Below are 23,001 nucleotides of genomic sequence, written 5' to 3'. Positions count from 1 at the left end.
AGTAATTGTAGATTATAGATGAAATTGGTGCCTTCGACTGAAAAGCTTCTGTGCAGGTAAAGTGATTTCAGATAAGATATTCCTTAATTAATCAAAGTGGACAGCACAAATAGAAAGAGTATCAATAAAAAGAACAAGGAACAATAAATAATATAATAGTAGTTAAATATATGCTGTCATGGTTTTACTGACATTTTTAAATCTTGTACTGTCCTGCACTCTGGCATTTAGCACCAGTAATGCAGGTTATGTTAATTTAAATGTGAATAGATAAGAGATAAGACTCCAGGATACTGTCTGTAATTAAGATTAAATGTTTCAGACCAAAAAACCTTCAGGCATCTAGATTTCTTTTCTCCCTTTAAAAAAGCAACAAGAAGAAGAGATGAGACCGACACAAAGTAATCAACAACTGTTTATTTGCTCTTAATAATAAAAACCCCAGTCCGCTGAGGTCCACAGAGGAGGACGCCATGCTGGGTTCAAACACTAAACATGTGGCTGTGACTCCAAAGAGTGTTAAAGGAAGCCAGAAGCAGAATTTAGCAGAGAAAACACGACCAGCGAAGCGGGTCGGCGTCTGCTTTCCACCTCTAGATGCTCAAACCGCCACCTGCTCCTTTTTTTTTTTCTTCTTCTTCCAGTTATTGCATCAACAACCATGGCAATTTTCTCTTTCTTTAAATATATGAATGAACAGTTATTTAGTAATTATTTGTTTTTTTTTCCTCACACCCAATTTAGTGGCGACCGACTTACACGAGCATCATGTAGTGTTTGTGTGCATTTCAATACATCACCGGTCAAAAAGAACTTGACATGAAGAACTACACGGCTTCCTTTAATAATCCAGGCACATACCTCCCCCAAAAAATACCCCCCCCCCCCCCCTCCTCCCTCCTTAAGTGTCTTTTTAGTCTTCTTTTTAAATCAGATAATGCATAAGACACTTGCAACTCTGGTTCTCAACTCGTTTGCTTCAGAGAAACAGAGAATGTGCCTTCAAGCTTTTGATAAAATGTGGAAAAATCTACACACAGGCGGAGCTGGATTAACGCACCAGGGGCTATTTAACCACACACACACCCCCCCTAATTCTCCCAGTCTGTATACTATATATATATATATTTATAAATATATATATGTATGAGTTAATAATTAGCTTCTAGTAACTTGCTCGAGCTCCAATTTATCCAGTAAAACGCACCATGTCAGCACGAACTAGTAAAGGCTTTAAAAACTAGCAAAAGTTCAACATGTGGTTAAAGACAGATGTTCAGATTTAGCCCCCCCCCCCCCTCTCGATCTCGTTTCTACACGCTCAACATGAAGCTACAACAAGCAGCTGGTTAGCTTAGCTTAGCATAAAGACTGGAAACTGGAGGGGGACTGCTAGCTTCCAGCTCTGCTCTAAAAAAGGAAACTCTTGTTGGGTTTAAACCAAACATGGCTGCCCCTATGATTCCAGTTTTTAAATGGTGCATTAAGGGTTGAATAAACTCAATTATATTTAAGTTACCGTGAAACTACCACGAGGGTTTAAGGAGGGCGGGGGTTGGGGCAGCTGTTCCCCGTTGGTGATCCAGCCCTGCTGCTAAGTTTTCAGTAAAAAAAAATGTTTTGACTTAGTTTAAACTGAAGTCTCGTTAAATGTAGACTTTTCTTTCTTTGCTGCTCCGATTCGCTCACAACGCCTGAAAAAACAGTTGAGAACCACTGCTGCAATCAAGTCATGTCAACCCAAACCCTCCCTCCCCCTCCCCCGAATAATCATCTGCAATGTTTCAAACAGAGAAGAAGAAGAAGGAGTAAAGAAAACAACAAAGAAAATAAAGATTTCTGTCCTGGATTAAAGTACCAACTTAAGTTTGGACACAGTAAGAAAAGTGAAAAATCTTGAAGCTTGTTTGACATTTATATATATTTTATATTTTATACCGCAGAGCCGCAGCATCGTCAGTCTCTAACAGCACATGTATGTAACGGAGAACACGCATGTGCTGCTGATTATTTCCTAGGCTGAAGACGACTGAAAAGTGTTCCACCAGAATAATTACAGTGTTTAATAAACACTCAAAATATAATTAATACACTGATAATTTAAAAAAGGAAAAAAGGTTATCAGACAGTCAGTAAATTACGCGTTTCAAAACCCAAAGTAGAAATATAATTAAGTTAGGTTTATAAAAAGGTTTAAATTTGCATATTCTATCTTTAAATGATGAATAAATGTGATTTTTTTTTAATGGATTTGCAAAAGTAATACTCACAAAAGGCTTTTTAAGATTAATTTTATTTTAGTGAGTTCCTTTAATTTTTTAATTCTCACAATTAAATTTACCTGCTTTTAATATTTCTGTGATCATTTTAATTGAGCCATGAGATTAAATACGAGTCCATTTGTTAAAATTCACTTTATATCTCACATTTAAATTAAAGCAATTTGCAAATTTAACAAGCTTTTTTTTTTTCCTCCTTTCTTTTACAGATGTTTTCCTATTTTACTTTGGAGTTTTATAATCATTGAAACACAAGTTATAAGCAGTAAAAATAAATAAATCCACTTGTTAACTGATTAAACACTGTAAGTGCATTGTTTATTCTGGTGACTTCCTTCAACTTCCATACAAAAACATGCTTTTAATATTAAACCGCACATGTTGGTGTTGCAGCTCTGCAGCTGGATGCAGGTTTTTCTTGCTGTGTCCAACTCAAGTTTTTTCTAAAGGCTCCGATTAAATCTCACATAAGTAAAAACAAATGTGTGCTTTTTGGTGCTTTAATGCAAAAGAATAGCTACGATAACAGCGATAAACCCCTGATGTTAACTGTTATTCTCTAGCATTAAGGGGAACATGAGAAATATATTTTCCTCTATATTTCCTGAGCATAATTAAGTACTTTTTTAAAGGTAGTTTTGCTTTTTTTTCCACTAAATTTGGAGATCTGGAGAAACAGACCTGGGTCAAGCAGGATCTTTATGAAGATTTTGTAGATTTTAAACTGATAGAAAAGCCAGAACTTAAAAGAAAGAAGATAATTTGTGCTGAAAATGAGGTCAAATTCAAGTTTTCTGACTTTTCTCAGATGGGAAAACTCCCAAAGATCTCAAAATTGGATCCGACCGAGCTCTGAACAGATCGAATACTCCTGAAATCATCTCCATTTTATTTTTAAACTCCAGTTTGTTATAAAGGGGAGGGAGGAGGAGCCATTTACTGTGATCTTCCATTAGCAGGAAACAACCTCAGGACAGATTATCAAGAGGAAAAAAAAAAAAACAGCATTATTTTTTCCCAACATCGCAAAAGTGCAGCTCTACAACATTTCTTAAACCACATCGGATCCAAACAAATGCCACTGAAAGAGGTTTTTTTTAAATTTATAAGTACTTAAATCATGCCAGGTTAATATGACTTCAGATTAAATCAGTCATAATACATCAGACCCAAATCCTTCGTAAACCTCACAAACAAATAAAAAATAAAAAGTATGATATTGCTAAGAAACTATGTTGCTACACCCAGACAGCTAAGCTCGTTCTTCTAAAAAAAAAAAAAAAAAAAAAAAAAAAGATCTATAGTTGACATCACTTCTGTAGCTTTTAGCGGGCTGTCGACCACCGATGCAGTGCCGCGGGACAAAGTTAGTGGCATAAAGTTGAGTTTGTTGGTGTTTACTTGTAACAGGTGGTTCAAAATAAATGAGAACAGGTGAGTTTTATACTTTTATGGCTTGTGTAGATTTTTCTGTGATGTCCGAAAAAGATGCTTTTAGAAGGAAATTAGTGTGTTTGATGAAGCAGCCCGACAAACAAACAAACAAAAAAAAAGAGAAGAGAAGAAGAAAAAAAAGAAGTAAATATTTGTATGATTGAGTGATAATATATCTGGGGGGAAAAAAACAGTGCGATCACCTTCATGTGGCCTTTCTACACTTTAAAAAACTCTCGATAGCACCTCAAAAAATTTGACTTTCTTTTCATTTCCATCTTTTTATTTCACAGCCCCGATTTTATAGCTTGTTGACAGAGAGTTGTTGTTTTTTAAACCCCCCGAAAAAAACTACCACGATAAACCAGAGAAGTACACGTGTGCTGACGGCTACGGCTACGACCCCCCCCCCTCCCCCTTACACTCAGTAAAGAAAAGTGAAACATCTTCAATGATATCGAACCTACGCTGTTGACATAACTGTAAACACTGAAGAAGAACAAAAGATGAGAAAAAGCTGCGGCGACAAAGTGTTGTTTAGGGGTGAGATGATCTAAAAAAATCACGAGCACGCTGCCACTGGAGGAAGAAGGAAAGGAGGGAAGGAAGGAAGGAAGGATCGATTGAGCGAGCGAAGAGCGAGAGAGAGAGAGCGGGCTGACTACGATAACAGGATGAATAAAGGTGTGTAATAGTAGAAAAATACATGTTAAGAGAAAAAGGTGTAACTGAGACCCTGTGGGCTAATTTTGGTGCTGAAGTTACTTTATATATAATAATAATAATAATAGGACAAACCCACCAACCCCCCCCCCCCCCCCCCCCCCCCTCCCCAAATAAAGCTATGTCAGTGAGCATCACAGTCAAGAACTTACGTGGACGACCCTCGACGGCTAATAAAATATTATCAAATACAGGTTTTTTTTTTTTTAGGAAAAGGGGCCGAGAAGATAAATCATTGAAAAAAAAAAAAAAAAAAAAAAAAACTAACAGTCCCTCTGAATTATAACATTTATACATAATTAAATCTGAATTTATTTTGTAAAGATTGGCTTTTTTTTTTTCTTTCTCTCTGACATTGTTGTTTTTTTTGTTGTTGTTGTTGTTGACGTTTTTGTTGTTTCCATCATTTTTGAAAGATGGAAAAAAAAAAAAAAAAAAAAGTTAAAGTTGCATTCAAGCAGTCTACCCAGTGCTGGTGACAAATATACAACTAAGTACACAATCTTCATTCTTTTTTTTTTGTTTTTTTTAAGTCAAAAAAAGAGTAGCAACCCCAAAAAAAACCAAAAAAAACGATTTCTTTCTTTCTTTCTTTCTTTTTCCTCTCTCTCTTTTTTTCCTTTTTTTTTCTTTCTCCAAGCGTTGCACCTTGTCTGTAGAGCGTTCTTCCCATTGGGACTATGCTGCCACTTTGTTGTCCTTCTGGAGAAAATGGAAAAGAGAGAAGGGGGGAGCGGGGGAATGACAAAAGAAAAAACAAATATTTAGAAGTGAAATATAGTTTAAATGTTTTAATTGATATTTTAAGTTTTGTTCAAGTTTAAGTTTAAAAAAAGCTGCGAATATGGAGACTGACTGCAGTGTTTCCCATTAACCCTTTCATGCATGATGATAACCTCAGTCAGGAAGTGTTTTTATTTCTTTTTAAGCATTAAAAGATATCTGAACTCCCTTTTGAGTTTTTCACATGTCCACTCAGGTGGATTTTTCTTTCTTCTGATCCGACATTTAAAAAGATTTTTCACAGTTTTCTTACATTTTATAGACAAACAATGAGAGAAAATAGTCTTCAGATTAAATGATTAATGAAAATAATCATTAATAACAGCTCTGCTTGTTTATATTGTACATTTTTCTTCTTGAAAAACATATTTATTATAATGTTATGTATATGCTTTCCTCTGTGCAGTAAAGCTGCAACCACCATTTTTCATTTTGGTTGATTATTTTCTTGATTATTAAATAAATTATTAAATAATAAATGATTTCCTAATGCCAAAAATGATGTAATTCATTATGTAAGATGTTCAAGTTTACTGTCACATACGACACAGTAAAGCAGTAAATCCTCACAGTTAAGAACATCGGCTAGAACGATTGATTGATTAATTTTCAACTGATCAATTATTAGTTCCACTTCTCCTTAAAAACACTATTTAAAAACATCATCAGTTGTCTTTGGTAATGTTTTCCTTCACCATTATAAACACACAGTGGTTCATTTTAAACTAAATCCCACACATAGTCCTGCTGAAGCACCAAATATGTATAAAACAGCTGCTTTAAATAGTTCCCAACATATTTCCTCCTGTTTGTTTGTTTAAAAGCAAACCCGAACAGAAGCAGCCCGTGTTAGGAAATAAGCGATCCTTTTGTAAACCTGACACTGTTTATTTGTGGAGTGTTATTTAGATTTATTCCTCCAGTAGGAACCAATGGGCTCCGTGCTAAAAAGCCACAGAGAGAGTAAAGGAGGAAAGTATGGAAATATGTTGTCGTCGTAGTAGCACTTGTTGGCAATAAGAAGAATATTGAAGAGCTGAGGGATTTTGTTTTTACCTTAATTAAACATTAAAAAGTGAGACCTGCTCATTAATTTTGAAGTTACACCCCCTTACTTTCTTCTAGACCTCCTCTCTCCCCCACTATCTCACCCACAGCTACATTTAACTGATCTTTTACCCTGTATGCTGATAAGTCGGCGAATTCTCGTCCGGCCTGGTTTCCTCTGTATCCTCCCCTGAAGCCTCCGCCTCCTTGCGGTGGACCGAAGGATCCTCGGCTAGCCGAACGACCCCGACCCCCACGGAAGCCCATACCACCACGTCCACGGTAACCTCCGCGGCCCCGACCCTGACGCAGAGGGATGCCGAATGTCTCGGCATTCATCCGCCTCTCCTCTGCCCAGGTCTGCCTCCGCTCCCTGCAGGAGAAAAAAACACCATGATGGAGGAAGTTAAAGTCTGTCTTAACAGCCATGTGCAGGTTTATTGAACCATGTTTTTCTTGCTGTAATGATTCCTCCTGTTCATACTGACCATTAGAAGATCCCTTCATAATGTTTATAATGGAAGTGATGGAGGACTAAACCCACAGTCCTCCTTCTGTGCAAATAAAACTTATTTAAAAGTTGATCTGAAGCTAATATGAAGCTTCAGTTTTATCCAAAATGAGTCAAATCTTCATCTTCTATGTTTCAACGTTACAGTGTTTTTAGTAGCAAAGTCTTTGTGTTACTATGGTTACACCACAGCTCAACAGGGAAACACTAAGAGGGAATCTGATGCTATAAACACTGTAAATGTGTCAGATATCACTTGATATGACTAACTCACACTGATGAAGCTCAATAGAAGCTGATCATCTACTTTATAATGATTTAGTCCTCCATCACTTTACACTGAAAGCACATTTGAAGGTTTTAATAGTCAGTATGAACAGGAGGAAACATTACAGAGAGGAAAACATCTTTCACTGCTCATATAGACACCTGACTGCTGGTTTAAGACTATTAAAGCGTCCTGCTCAAGAGCTTTTTATCAATTGAAGCATATACAGTAACCCTCATGGAGGTGGGACCTGGTTTCTGGTGCAGGTATTGGCTAATCGAGCCACGTTTCCTGCTAAACTGAGTGTTCTCAGTTGCTCGAGGTGGACATTTTTTGTGAAAATCCTTCTTCGGAACAAGAGAAAGGTCCTGTGTGCAGAATGCTGAAGCACCTTTCCATTCACACTGATGAAGCTCAATAGAAGCTGATCATCTACTTTATAATGATTTAGTCCTCCATCACTTTACATTGAAAGCACATTTGAAGGTTTTAATAGTCAGTATGAACAGGAGGAATGATTACGGAGAGGGGAAAAAACCTCTTTACTGCTCATATGGACACCTGACTGCTGGTTTAAAGCAGACTTAAAAAAAACTGTGAACCTGTCCTTTAAAGTATTTCATAACGCGTCAATATACTAAACTAAACCATTTAATAAAATACTCCTGTGACATTATTCCACCAGCAAAAAAAGGGGATAATAATAATAGAAATGATGTTCTCTTAGTATTACTGAAAGCCTTTAATGACACTTTTAAAACATCATCAAAGTTAATTTTACCCCTAAACCTAAACGAGTCCGACAGATGTCAAGAATCAAAAGTAAGAGCTGCAAAAACAATGTTTATTAAGAGAGAAGATTAAAGTATTTATTATCAAAACATGAAATTAAAAAGGTGTCTCTTGCTATTTAGTATAAAAGCTGAAATCAGGAAACATATTAAAAACTGAAATGATTAAATCTGTGCAGTGGAGGTAGAAGTATCCTGATTTAAAAAAACACTGCATCCTACATTTTGTTTATTTGCTGTTGTTTTATTGTATTGTATTTTTGATTTCTCTCTGTAAAGCATGCTCTATAAATTAAGCTTCTTCTTCTTCTTATTATTATTATTAATGTCAGAAATAAGCTGGTTTACAGTTACTGAAGTGCATGTAAACGTATGTATGATCAATGTCACCTGACTATAAATCTGATATCCTGCTCGGGAACACTAACTTTTAATTAATAATAAAGGCAAAAACAGTACGTTATAATAATAACTGCCAAACTCAGGATTAAGACGAATCCATCATATCATTCATAACGAACATTGATGGTTGTTATAAGTCGTCTAAATCTAAACTTCTGCTTCTACATGACGAGATAAACTCTTACCTTGGGAACCCTGTGATTCCAGACTTGTCAAGTGCTTTCCTGGAGAGAAAAGGAGAAAAGGGTTTATCATTTATTCTTTTATTGTATCTTATAGTGAGAGTCCTGTGAGGTCAAAGAACTACAAACACAGTTACAGTGATATAACTCTCTAACTGGGAGTGGAGGAGGATTTCTCGTACCTGGTGTCGTCACAGGAGATGTTGTCGAAGAAGGACTTGGACTTGTCATAGTAGCAGTTCGGGCCGAGCGGGTCGCCCCCCCCTTCTCCTTCTTCTGCGTTGTTCTCGCTGTTCTGAGTCTCGACACCGGAGTCGCCTTTATCCTCTCCGTTCACCGCTTTCTCCGGCTTCTCGGTCTTCTCAGTCTTCTCATCTGAGTAACGAGAGACAAGTCACGATTAACACGTAACCAGGTATATTTACTAAAGTACATTTATGAGTAACTTGAGTATAAAGCTGTTTTCACAAAGTTACTGTTTAGTTTTTTTGATTGTTGACATGTTTAAACTTCCTGTTTTGTGCGGCCAGAAGTCCAAAACTAGAAGATATTCATTTTATAAGAGGGAAGGACAGTTGCTGATAATACTTTTTGTACATTAGGACTTTTGATTATACTTAAATGTCATTTAAAATCCAGAAAAAGCTTAAAAGCAAAAACTTAAATTGAGGTGAAATTGAGAAGAAAAGTGACAACAAAAAATCTTAAATCTATATTTAAGATATAAATCTATTTCTGCTCTTAAATTGACAATATAAAGTAATTTCAATATTTAACATCTAGTTTCCTTTTTTTGTTTTACATTTAATTACAGTCTGATTATCCCGAGCCCTAAAATATAATAGCTTCTCTTATTTTTAATTCTGGGTTTAAAAAAAAATTCTAACTAATAACAGCTTGTTAAATATATTTTTAAAGAAAACAAAACATTTCCCTTCTACACTTTAGCCTTTAATTAGCTTCATCTCCACACTGATGCACTACTAACCTTCTTTTAAAATATGGTATTATACTTCATATATTCTATTTATTCTATGTTTTAGCTACTTTTACTATTTCAAATTAATACTATTTCTATTTTCCATCATATAACACTTTTATTCCCCATTGCTCTTTGCTCATGTTAGGCCCTTTTAATGTGAAACACTTGGTGTATGTAATTTATTTTGTTGTAAAACCCTTCGAGCTGCATTTCTTGTATGAAAGCTGTTATAAAAATAACGTTATCATCATCTAGTTCAGGCATGTCCAAACTATTCCACAAAGGGCCATGATGTGGCTGCAGGTTTTTGTTCCAACCGATCAAGAGCACATGATTCAACCAATCAACTGTCTGAAGACTGAGATCAGTTGATTAAATGATTCAAGCCTGGTGTGCTCCTGATTGGTTGGAATGAAAACCTGCAGCCACATTACGGACCTTTGTGGAATAGTTTGGACACCCCTGATCTAGTTGATCCGAGTTCTTCCTCCACTACTGAAGCTCTTTTTCTAAAAACACACTGCTACCTTTCAACTTCAGCTTGCTCTGAAACTCTCTGTCGATCTCCTCCTTGTTGAACTGGGCGTTGGCGCTCTCGAAGTCAAAGTCCTTCTCAAACTTCATGGGTCCGTCTCGGCGTACGTTGAAGCGTCCTCGCCCGCGGTGTCCGCCGCCTCGACCGCGCCGGTTACCGGGTGCGCCTGGAGCTGCAGAACAAAAAAAAAAAAAAAAGAGTAAAAAAAACAAAAACATTAGCTGCTATTTTAATATATAAAAAAAGAAAAGTTTGAAGAGATAATGAAGAACCAAAAAAACTACAACACAGAAACCAAAATCACATTAATGCACAACATCCACTTTTCCAAAAATGAGTTAACGGAGAGCAAAGTGCCGTTAAAAAAACAGCAGTTTGGCTTCAGATGTTAAAAAAATTCACATCCAACATGGAGAAGAATGCATTACATCATTCTCAGTTACTACCAAAAAAAAAAAAATAGCAACAACAGCACCACCACAGCACAGAGGGGAGGCGGCATCATCATCATCATCATCATCATCATCATCATCATCATCGCCTCGAGTCCATTGACATGAACAGCATGTCAATCTGCACACATGTTCACTAGCAAAGAAAAACATGTCAGAGAGGAGGAGTGGCGGTGGTGGTGGTGGGGGCGAGGGGGTCGACGGGTTGTAGAGGATGAGAGTATGTATGGGCTCCACTGTCCGACAGGAAAAGGCATGCAGAGTCTTAATGAGCATGGAGCGAGGCTGTTGAGGATGGTTTCAGAGCAGACGACGAGGGAGGAGGAGGAGGAGGAGGAGGAGGAGGAAGGAGGGAGGGTTTAACCTGTGGAACGTTTACTGGTATCCCTGCCTTCACCTCGCGCCTGCTCGCTCTCTGGTTTGGGGATTTTCTGGACTGGATCTGTGCCTGGAATAGCAGAGTCCTTTTTTTTAGTCTTCCATAACAAAAAAAACGGCAACAGTCATGAGCTATGACAGCCCTGGTGGCGCTCTAGTTGTTGTCCTACCTTCACAGACAAAAACGGGCTTTCAAATGCGGGACCTCTGGAACAAAACGTTAACAAATAAAAACACACAAAGACTCTTGACTGAAATAGACAGCAGCACAGAGCGTAGCAGTGTGCTGTTCTCTGGTTTGAGGTCTCACCTGAGTGGCTAAAGATAGAGTGGGTAAGCCCTGCAGTGGAAGCCCTATCTACTGCACTGATGTGAGAGGCTGAGATGGTTCGGGGTGCAGGCCAGCCCTGGCTGCTGCCTCGGCCTCCCCTGACAGGCTCACCCCTCCTTGTGTCCATGCCGTCCTGCTGCTGCAGCTGGTGGTGGTGGTGGTGGTGGGTCTTCTGGATGCTCTGGCCGGCGGAGGGAGCGGTGCGGGCGTGAGCCGGGCTCCTGCGTCCGAGTCCTGGGGCCGGAACCGTGGGGGCGGAGGCGGCGGCGGGGGCCGACGGAGCGGACGCCGATTGGATCACCTGCTCCAGCGAGGGGCTCTTTCGCAGAGGGTCCAGGCTGGGGCTGCTGCGGCCTGGAGGAGAGACGAGGACAGAGGTCAGGGTTAGTGGATCAGGCCGCTCACTGTGACTCTTTTTTTTATATCACTGATTAAACCATCAGCAGCATCCAGACAGTCAGTCAGGTTGTTTAAAGGGACCAAGCTGGGCTCATTATCTCAACCTGTGCTTACAGACAAGCACTTGGAGAAAATCTCTTCTTCTTTGACTTCTTTGCAGGAGTCAAACATCAAGATTTTGCACACGTATAAAATGTCAGAAAACAGTGAAACCAAAAGATGCAACCTAATGTGTCTTGTTTTGTCTCAACTAACAGTCCACAACCAGAATATATTAAATTTACTGTCATATAAAGACTTAAAATAACAGAAAATATTCACATTTATTCTTAAATATTGGCTCTCACTCCTCCAGGGTCGGATGTGGGTCTGATTCAGGAACTGGAGGCCTTGAAATAATGTGTTAATGTTTTTTTTTTTTATTTGAGTATTATAGATAATACAAATCAATTAATCTATTAACCATTGCAGCTCTGGAGGGACCACAGACTCTCACTGTGCAGCTCATCAGTTTTCTCCTCGTACACGTTGACATTTATAAACTCTGGAAAGTCTTTTAGAAATGATGGTGTTTTTGAGGGGGACAGATGTGATTTGATTTCTAAATTTAACCAGGTTGAAGTGGATGTTCGTCTTGGAGGATTAAACGGCTTCAAATCTTACAAAAGACTTTAAAACCTACCAGAAGAAAATCTGAAAGACTTTAAAACCTACCAGAAGAAAATCTGATTTAACAGGACATGCGGGTTATGATGTAGAGCAGGGGTGTCACACTCAATTTAGTCAAAAGGGCCACATACGTAAATAATATATAAAAAATATATATTTAATGTGAAAATTGAGCAATTTCAATCATGTTATATCTCAGGTTTTTCACATTATTTTGCACAGAAACTGTTCAATATATAAATGGTTTAAATATGACTATAATATGTTTGTATTGGATTCTTATATTTCTTTATAATTGTATTCGTGGTCAGAGTGGGGAAAAAAAAAAACCTCTGAAGAAGCAGAAAAATTGGAATTACTGCAAATTCATTCTTTGCAAAGTTATCCAGTGGACCAGATTTGACGCCTTGGTGGGCCGGTTCTGGGCCACGGACCATATGTTTGATGTCACTGATGTAGGTTAGGTGTTAGATTGAGCCGTGAAGAAACTCAATACTTGAACTGGAGGTATTTTTATGTCTGTGTCGTCGTTTTTAATCTCAACCTTTGAGATTAAAAAACATACGAGTAAAATGTGAAAAACTGAACACTGCAAAAAAGAAAATAAGTAATCTTATGAGTAACTTATTAGATTTTGCTTCTAAGTTAAAGTTAACTTTTTTATTCGTGCAGAATTTTCAACCTGAGTGTAATTTTAGTCATTTAGTACCACCCAGTTTTTAAAAAACCTGCTTCATTCAGGTTTTTTTTCTTTTTTTACCTTCAGTTACAAGATTACCCAGAAAGCTCGAGTCAGAGGGCCGAGCAGAGCCAACAGCGCTTCTCTGAGCCTGGGCTACGGCTGAGCTCGTGTTGCTCACAAAGGAGGGCACTGATCGTCCTGTATGGGAGGAACAGCAGGAATATTCAGAGTATTGAGGAGCAATAAGACCCCTGGTTCCTTTAAATGCTGCTTTAACCCTTTATATACTGTTCGGGTCAAATTTAACAGCTGTAAAAACACCCACAGCTCCATAAAGTTCTTGTTAGTTTCACTTTCAATATAGAATAACATTTAAATCATTATTGCTATGTTATATTTTCATGTCTTAGGTAAAATAGGACATGATATTGTGTGATTGTAGCTGATTAGTGGTGTAAAAGCTAAAAAATACACTCTCTCTGCTCTCTGAAACATTAATCAAGGTTTAATCACATTTATTGATCAGTCAGATCGACTATTGATGCTTTCTAAACACATCTGTGGTTCAAAATTTGGTATTGACACTTTTTATGACCCACAACATACTGCGAGGGTGCAGAATATGAACAGTATGTAAAGGGTTAAATGTGTTGCTAAAGCATCACTGTGTACACATCTCTCTCTCTCTCTCTCTCTCTCTCTCTCTCTCTCTCTCCCCTCTCCCTCTCCCTCTCCCTCTCCCTCTCTCTTCTCTCTCTCTCTCTCTCTCTCTCTCTCCTCTCCCTCTCTCCCTCTCTCCCTCTCCCTCTCTCTCTCTCTCTCTCTCTCCCTCTCTCTCCCTCTCTCTCTCTCCCTCTCTCTCCCTCTCTCTCCCTCTCTCTCTCTCTCTTCCCTCTCTCTCCTCTCCCTCTCTCTCTCTCTCTCTCCCTCTCTCGATGTGATGTTTGAAAGGCGGCACCAGACACCACAAACAACAACAAATAGCTGCCAGCGTGTCCAAAATCCACTCTGCACACCCAATCTAAGCGTAGTTTAAATGTATATGTTATGTGTGTGTAAAATGATAAAATAAGGTTTAATAAAAGCAGACCGATTGCATAATAACTGCTAGTCAATTTTGAGTGTGCAGCTGATGGATTTAGACATGATTAAAAAACTGTGCATAGTTGAATAGCCAGAAAGATCTTAGAAATTTAAGTTTTTATACTAAAAGCAATCAGTAATGTAAAGTTGCTGTTCTTTAATCTATTAAATAGGGCTGTCACTTTTTAATCATAAAAAAGGTTTTTAAAAAAAGTTCATATCGAGTTGTTTAAAATGTTGGCTGCAGTCTGAGCATCGGATTACTTGAAGTAGTTTTCCGTGTGATCCAGCAGAGGGCGCTCTACGACTCCACTATCAGCTCACCTGTTGTATGTTTGGCTAACCCTTTCTTTAAACTAAGCTAGTAGCATAAGTCCTGTTTCTATTAAAGGAAATTCCGGTTAAAATTTAGGAGACGGGAAATCTACAGGAACGTCCTCTCACCTGGTCGTCTCAGCCGTTAGGGCCGTTTCTATTGGCGCGTGTCTACGTAGCAGGAACCCCCCCCCCGAAGGACAATCTCCAAGAACTTTTACGGGGGGGCAAAATGAGTTCCTGCCTCGGGGTGTGTACTGTACTGTGTGCGGACCCGAAAAATTCCTGGGTGAGGCTTGAGATCGACTCTGTGTTCCTCCTGCCTCCTAAATTTTACCCCAAAACTTCCTAAATAGAAACCTAAACCTGGCTTAAGCGGGGGAGGGGAGTGCACGTTTTTGATTTCGTTCAAACTTGATTTTTGGGAAAAGGTGAAAGCCATACTATTAAATCGCCGACTCCTCTGTGAAGGTAATACTCAGTTACACAGTATGATGCCTCTGACGCAAAATGCAAAAAAAACAACAACATAAAACACTCAGCAAACGGCACAACCTGAGTAATATTAACACATGTAGCGGAGGAGGTGAAGGCCTTGTGTGATTTAAGTCACACTGGTGCCACGACTCAACACCTCCTCAGTTTCTGTTGCATGATTTTCGTGTTACAAGAGCCATGAAAAGACCCTGGACCCTTGGATGTCATGCACAGCTTCTCCCTCCACAGTTAAGACGCATTATGACCCAACATGTCTGTGCTTACCGACACCAACGGGTCCAAACTGGGGGGACACCAGGGGGCTGGTGCTGACTGGTTGTAGGCAGGAACCGGAGCGCGGTTGAAGAGGCCGTAGGAGCGGCAGACTGGAACGGGGTCGGGGCCGTCGCAGCCGAAGACGAGGAGCTTGTGCTCATGGACGACTGTGGAAGAGAAGAGGAGGAGGAAGAGGAAGATGAAGAGGAGAGGTGGTTCATGTTACATTCAGAAAAGCTTCACATATAAACATTACAACCATGCAGGCGGAGGTGAGACTGCACCCTGGACAATGGCGGGGTCCTGAGGGAGAGAGCATGTTGGTTTTGGGGGCTCGCACACAGTCAGGTCCTTGATGTCGCTGCCTCTGAAGATGATGTACTCGAAGGTGTCATCTCGGGGCGGGATGGGCCTGTCGGTGGGGCGGTCCTCCGTACCAAAGGAACGTACTGACAGGGAAGATACAGCTTTAGGTTAGCATCACAGGTCAAATATCTACTAAATCAGGGGTGCGACATTAAATCTGTGCAGTAATATATAATTTAAACGGGCTTTACTTCATTTTTCATGTTTTAATTCACACTCAGTGCTTATTTGATGTTGTAAAGTTTTATTTCAAACTAAATTGCACAGATTTTATAGGCTGAAAGGTTCATTTCACTCTAATAAAATACATAATCATATCTGTTTTGAGTCGTATCCAATCATGATGATCAAATGCTGTGGCGTCAATAGAATAAAAAACCACAAAGCTTCAGTTTTGGTGCAGTTATTTTCTAATTTGGCATTTACAGTAGATACAAACAAACCAGTGTGATGTCTAAAGCTGAATCCATAAGTCATGTGACCGAATATTTATCAGTAAAACTGGTTGCGTTCATTTTTTTTTTTACACCTTCCACTGTGAATATTTTCTGTTTTTCTTCGTCCTCTGTGATATTAAACTAAATATGAAGTTGAGGTTTAGACTGCCGAGTGGACAAAACAAGAGATCTGTAGACACTTCCTTAATTCCCTAGACTACAGTTTAATAGTTTATTATAACTTGAGACAAATAAGTGCAGCAAATCATCCCTACTGAGACACTGCAACCAGAAAACATTTGGCTCTTTTGTTGGAAAAAGAAAAAAACTACTTATTATGTGAATAGTTTAGGACATTTATATGAATCTACATTAATTTCCTGTTGATCAACTTAATGATTAAACAACTAATTGTTTCAGTTCTGTTGACAAAATCACAACAACACTGTAGGGATAAATATTGTTGCTTTCTCAAATTATTTACACAATGAGATTTTTTTTTATAAATAATCATCAGTAATGTGGATATAATGAGTAAGTGAGTAAAGGGAAAGTTTATAAACTCATTTTACTGTATTGCAGCTTTTTAAAACCACTGGACTAAACTAGCTAACTGTATATAAAGTAGTGTAAACTAGCTCCACCTCCAGCAGCTACAACAGTAACATGCTGCTCTAACACTGATGCTTCACTATTAATAATCTAATGATGTCATAATAATAATATATCAGTCAGAGGACCAAACCACTACTTTACTGTAATACTGCGTACTACATCACTCATAATACTGCAGTACTTTTACTGTAATACTGCATACTACATCGCTCATAATACTGCAGTACTTTTACTGTAATACTGCATACTACATCACTCATAATACTGCAGTACTTTTACTGTAATACTGCATACTACATCACTCATAATACTGCAGTACTTTTACTGTAATACTGCATACTACATCACTATAATACTGCAGTACTTTTACTGTAATACTGCATACTACTTATGTACTTTTCCTGTAATACTTTAAGTACATCACGCTCATAATACTTATGTACTTTTACTTATAACAGAGTACTTTAGCTTTGCTTTATTTGTACATTAACTTAAGTCCAGGATCTGAATACTTGTTCCACCACTGCTGTACCTCACTTATCAAACATGTTTGCACCTCATCAATAATCTGCATTACTTCTAAAACCAGCAGATATTTCAGTGAATACTTTGGTGTCATAAGCTGGTACTAAACCAGGAAAGATGAGCGTGCTCTCTGACGTCAGATGTCAAGGTTTCGTTTAAGTGAAAGAAACTGATGACACAGTGAGGAGTAACACCTGTCAGTCAGTAAGTCAACGTTACATAAACATTATCTCCTCAGCTAACGTTTGCAGCACAGCAGGGGCTGCTTGAACGAAGCTGACTCAGGTTTTAAACTCAGGTCAACACTTAACAGACTTTCATGCATGCATAGCTTAGCTTTCAGTTTATTCTGTCGTTTTCATGTCTGTAATTAAACTCTTCGTCTCCTCTGACCGAAAGTAACGTGGCTATTAGCTTTCTGGATGAACTCATTTTTATAAACTCTTAGTCAGCCTCAAAAATCCAGAGTGGGTCAGACTTCACTTAAAATATTTAAGAAACGTTGTTACAAGATCAGAAAGTGTGCAGATGAGACATTCACGTCACGTCTAATATCTCATGTAAAACAGCCTAAAGCTAAAAAATAAATAAAGAGTTATGGGATTAAAAAGCGTGCAAAATAGCAGCGCTGTAACTTACAGATGCACACATGGCATGTGTAATATTAGACGTAAAATAACCTAAAGAAGCACAATAAATAAAGTATAAAATATACATGGCATGTGTAATATTAGACCTAAAACAACCTACAATAAAACAAAACATAAAGTATAAGAAAGGCAGCTGTGTGATTTAGTTTCTGCAGATACATATTTAGATATATTTTATAAAATAATGCTATTAAACTCCTCATTTGACCATTGTGACGTTGCAATAAGCATCCAAGATTTTATAAACTAAACAAGTATCATAATCAGCCTCTTAAGTCCAGAATGAGTCAAGCTTTACTTTAAAAGTGTTAAGAGAATAAAACGTGTGCAGAATAGCAGCTCTTTAACTTACAGATAGACACATGCCACGTGTAATATTAGACGTAAAATAACCTAAAGAAGCACAATAAATAAAGTATAAAAAAGGCAGCTATGTGATTTAGTTCCTGCAGATACATTTTTAGATATATTATATAAAATAATGCTATTAACTCCTCATTTGACCAATGTGACGTTGCACTTACCATCTAAGATTTTATAAACTCTAATAAATTATTATAATTAATAGCCTCAAAAGTCCAGTATGAATCGGGCTTTAATTGAAATAGTTACAAATAAAAGGAAAAAGTGTTATGAGATTAAAAAGTGTGCAGAATAGCAGGTCTATAACTTACAGATACACACATGCCATGTGTAATATCAGACCTAAAGAAACCTAAAATAAAACAAAACATAAAGCATAAGAAGGGCAGCTATGTGATTTAATTCCTGCATATACTGTATTAGATATATTATATAAAATAATGCTATTAAACTCCTCATGACATAAAGTAACATTATAATTAGCATCTTAGCTTTTTGCTTGATAATGGCAGCGACATTAGCCTGTTAGCTCACGCTCGCAAATTAACGCTAAAACCTTTACTAAATCTTCCACACTTACGAACTAATGTATATATTTTAGCTTTAATGGATTAAGCGGATTATCCATACTGTGACAAACCCCATTTTTATTACAGGTTTTGTTTTTAATAACTATGGACCTTTAAAGCAGTATTAGCTCGGGGCTAGTTAGCTTAGCTTTAGCTTAGCTACCTTTAGCAAGTGCGACGGTGGAGTTCTCGGTGTCGATGGTGTACAGGATCCCCTCATAGCGGATCTCGGCCTTCGAGATGAGGCTGATTTTGCTCCCGAGGTAAGGTGTCCCGCCACTCATGGTGTCGGCAGGAGTGGAGGGGGGAAAAAAAAAACAAGTAGTAGTTTCTTCTCTACAATAAAAACAAAACAAACACAAGAAATAGAGAGAGAGATCCTCCAAGATTCTTCTTCTTCTTCTTCTCCTTCTTCGTGTTGTTCTTCTTCTTCTTCTACAACATGGCTACCTCTGCCTCCTCCATAGCACCGACAGCAGGCTGGTAACGCGCGCGGGGGGCTAACGAGAAATCATAATCTCGCGCGTTTTACGGTCCAACGTGAAAACTAGATCTGTGGAGGATAGAAGTGAAGAGCATCATCATCTTCATCCTCTTCATCATCATCATCATCATCTTCTTCATCATTATCATCCTTTTCTTCCTCCATCATCATCATCATCATCATTACACTGTGGAGGATAGAAGAGCACCGAGCATCATCCTCTTCCTCCTCCTCCATCATCATCATCATCACCATCACTGTGGAGGACATAAGAGCACCAAGCATCATCCTCTTCATCCTCTTTCTCCATCATCATCATCATCATCATCATCATCACACTGTTGTGGAGAGTGACTACATTTAGGATATTTATTTACTCAAGGGTGTAACTTTGGTGTGTGTGTGTGTGTGTGTGTGTGTGGTGGGGGGGGGGGGGGGGGGTGAATCCCATTTCCTGTATTTTAGATATAGCTAGTGAACTTTTTTTTTAGAAAAAAACAAAAAAAATAATACATTATTTATTTTTAGGGGTGCTGAGATCAAATTTAGGGGTGGTTGAGCCCCTGGTTACAGGGTTAATGGACTGATGGGGAATTTATGAATGTGAATTGGTGTAGAGATTAATTATAAGTCAGAATATGAGCAGTATGTGAGGGGGTTAAGTATAGTATTTGAGTAAATGCTGGGGCGTTATTTCCACTGGGGACAGGGGGTACATGTCCTTCCAACTTTCAAATTTCCTTTATTATTATTTTCGTCATCTCCACGGGCGATCACTGTTTTTTCATCTATTCCTCCTGCATGGTCTAAAGTGGTCTACATATGAGGGGGAAAAACAGTGAACAGTATGTAAGGGTTAAGTATAATTTCGGGGTACTTATACTTTATTTAAGTTCGATGCTACTTTATATTTCCAGTTTACTACATTTCAGAGGGAAATCTTGTACAAATATCACAATAGTATTTTTTAACTAATTTTATTTTTTTAAATCAAATTTTAGGAAGTCGAAAAATTACTGTTTTCAACCTAAAAAAAGGAACGGATTATAAATGGTGTAGAACATAAGCACATGATTGTATCTCGGATCTATTTCTTCTGCTTCTGTGCTCGAAAACAACACGGATCCTCCGCGCATGCGTACATTCTAAAATACGATTTGCACAACGGTCCAACATCAAAGATGGCGGGAGCCTCCGACCTACTGGAGGACATGCTCTTCAATGAGGTGGACGAAAAGGCAGTAAGCGACTTAGTTGGCTCTCTGGAATCACAACTCGGCGACAGAAAGGCTCCCGCTGCTTCGTATTCCGACGTGAAACGGGAGGCAGCTCCGGCCGCCGCCACTCAGCTCTCAGGGAAAGTGCGCGATCAAGCGGCGTCTGTGGAGCCGCAACAAGGGCATCCGAGAGCGGGGTTAAACCCGGAGCCCGGCGCCGCGGAGCCTCTCTCCGGCAGAGCACTCACCTCCTCTACCTCCTCTGCCTCCTCTGTCGCCGCCGGGGCCGTGATCACTACCGGAGCGAGTCTACACACAGTGGGAGCGACTCCTCCTCCGACTGTCTCTCCGGTACCGGGACCGGTAACTTTGAGCTCTCAGCCCGCCGCTGCTAGCTTCCTCCGGGTTGCTGCGGGTCCCAGCACCACCACCACCACCACCGTCCCCGCTGCTAGCTTCCTCCGGGCTGCTCCGGGTCCCATCATCACCACCACCACCGCCACCGTCCCCGCTGCGGAGGTTTCTTCTTCTTCTTCTCCCGGATTACAAAGTTTAAACGGCAACATTGGAGCCGTGAAGTTGGTGAACTCGCCCGCTGTCACTCCTCCAGCCGGGGCCAACACTGTAATAAGTGCTGTCAGTGCCGGCGGCTCCTCTATTATCGCATCCATGGCTTCACAACCTACTTTCCCTGTACCTCAGTCCTCAGTGGCGTCTCCTGCTGCAGCTGTGCAGAGGCACCCCAGCCCGACGACCAGCGTCGCCCACAACGGGGTGGACCCCAAGGGTGGCCAGCTGGTGACCCAATGTGCACCTTCCCCATCATCCACGTCTCAGGTCATGAACCACAGCAACCCTCTGATGCACACCAAGATGTTGGTGTCAAGCCAACCGGTCTCTGGAAACTCTGTCATCCTGACCAGCGCCCCTCCGTCTGCTACAGTCCAGACCACCATCAGCCAGACTCAGACTGGGACCAGTCCAGGCCAGGCTACTGTCACCCTGGCTGCTGCTGGTGGTGGGGTGAAGCCTGCGGTCAACGGGGTTGGTCAGCCCGCGGTGGCTGTGGTGAGGCCGCTCGGGACTCCTGTTGTGGCCACTTCCATCCAGCAGCAGAGACCCGGGTTGGTGGCCACTACCACCAGAGCGGCTGCCCCTCAGCCCGCGCTGGCGGTCCGGCCTCAGCAGCAGACGACCATCCAGCTTCCTCCTGGCTTCACCATGCCTCCTGGTGAGCTTGACACAAGGATGCTGCACTGTCACCTCACCTGTGGTGGGGTGATGTCACCTCTCGTGGCTCTGCATGCACGCTGAGGTCACGCTCAGTTTGTCTCCTCTCAATGTTTTTTAACTTCTGAGTCACAAAAGCTAAAACATCGGATTACCTACAAATACATACCCAGGAGGTGCTTTAACAAAAAGCTCCTGCTGGTCTCTTCTCTTCTCTTTCCAGACTCTTCACAAACTTTTAACATGTTTTCTAAGCTTGTGTTTCTTAATCCAGGTAGCTCTAACTGACACCTCATCGCTCTTTTTTTGTGTGTAAAACTCTTGCAAACTATTGAAGGCATGTTTTATTTGTTTTGGTTTGTCTTTTTACTTTCATGCTGTATAAGCTGAGCGTGGACGTGTCGTACTCAGCAACTGTGTTTGTTTGCATCAGGGAACAAAGAGTAAAGACATTACACACATGAGTGAAGAATACATTCAGATAGTTAAGAGGAATGTTTTGAAGAAGAAATACGAGAGCAGCAGGAAATGTGTTTTAAACAATCTTCTGACGAGGTTTTTCAAACATCACATTTTTATCATTTTCATATCAGATGCTTTGCTCTGAGACTGGAGGGTGTAACGGTTAAAGCATGAGATGAACACAGAGGGGCTTAACGTTACTTTAGCTTCAGTTTGTGGATCTTGTGTTCGAGTCACAGATGCAACCATCAGCTTCTCTTAAAAGATGACTAAGTGGTGATGTTTAGAAAAACCCAGAATGTAGTTTAACAGAACTTTTCCTGCTGTTTTAAAGTTCTGTTCAATATCTTTAAAAGACTCCTCTAAACATCTGGATGCAAAGATTTGACAGATTTGATTTTTTCACCTGTTTTTTCTCAAGTTGTGACTCTGCTTCTTTCTCCAGGTAGTCAGCACAGCAGGCTGCCATCTTTGTTTTGATTCAGAAACAGAGGCACAACTTGGGAAACTCGCTATTTTAAATATTTTATCATTCAGAGAACATCTTGTTTTTTTATCCAGATGTTCAGAAAAGAGTTTGAGGACTCTGGAAATATCTTAACAACAACAGGAATGTTTTGTTAAAAGACTTTCTGGGTTCTTCAAACATAACTGGTTGATTATCTGTTATAGAAACTGATGATTGAACCCGAACTGAGCTTTAACTTAACATTATTTTCATGATCTTTTATTCTCTCTATTCATTTCTGTCCACTTAATAACTTCCTATATCCACATGTGTAAGTACGTACGCCCACGTTGCAGGCTGTGTGTCATCATATCAGTAAAGAGATGTGTCGTTGGTGTTTCTGTCACTCTCATGATGTCGTTCCTCTTCTCCCGTCAGGTATGGTTCTGGTCCGGACGGAGACGGGCCAGCTGGTGATGGTGCCTCAGCAGGTCCTGGCTCAGGCGCAGGCCAAGACGCAGCAAGGCCAAGCGGTGGCCAACATCGCCCAGAGACCCGGGACACCGACGGCCGGGGCCACCATCCGGGTCACCACCGCCAGTCCGGTAGGTTTAATACCAAGAACACGGCACACAG

The 23,001-nt window shown here is 39.8% G+C and overlaps 2 protein-coding genes across 2 annotated transcripts in view; one reads left to right on the top strand and one right to left on the bottom strand.

Annotated features, from left to right (window-relative positions):
* Positions 1-408: 408 nt before the first annotated feature.
* On the bottom strand, positions 409-18,988 carry lsm14aa (LSM14A mRNA processing body assembly factor a). The gene is given in 12 exon segments (XM_062420505.1): positions 409-4,130; positions 4,195-5,138; positions 6,399-6,639; positions 8,424-8,462; positions 8,603-8,795; positions 9,930-10,109; positions 11,078-11,452; positions 12,927-13,046; positions 15,009-15,044; positions 15,047-15,109; positions 15,251-15,448; positions 18,688-18,988. Coding segments are annotated over 11 exon segments (1,590 nt in total). The 5' UTR covers positions 18,809-18,988; the 3' UTR covers positions 409-4,130; positions 4,195-5,114.
* Positions 18,989-20,189: 1,201 nt separating this feature from the next.
* The window catches only part of LOC133981642 (transcription initiation factor TFIID subunit 4-like), a 34,232-nt gene continuing 31,420 nt past the window's right edge, over positions 20,190-23,001 (top strand). The window contains exons 1-2 of the mRNA XM_062420444.1: positions 20,190-21,456; positions 22,804-22,970. Of these exons, the coding sequence (XP_062276428.1) occupies positions 20,190-21,456; positions 22,804-22,970 (1,434 nt within the window). The remainder of the gene's footprint in view (positions 21,457-22,803; positions 22,971-23,001) is intronic.

The sequence above is a fragment of the Scomber scombrus genome, chromosome 6 (genome assembly GCF_963691925.1).
Source record: "Scomber scombrus chromosome 6, fScoSco1.1, whole genome shotgun sequence".
NCBI classification, from domain to species: domain Eukaryota; kingdom Metazoa; phylum Chordata; class Actinopteri; order Scombriformes; family Scombridae; genus Scomber; species Scomber scombrus.
Note: the sequence above shows the minus strand (reverse complement) of the source record. Positions and strands in the feature narration are given on the sequence as shown.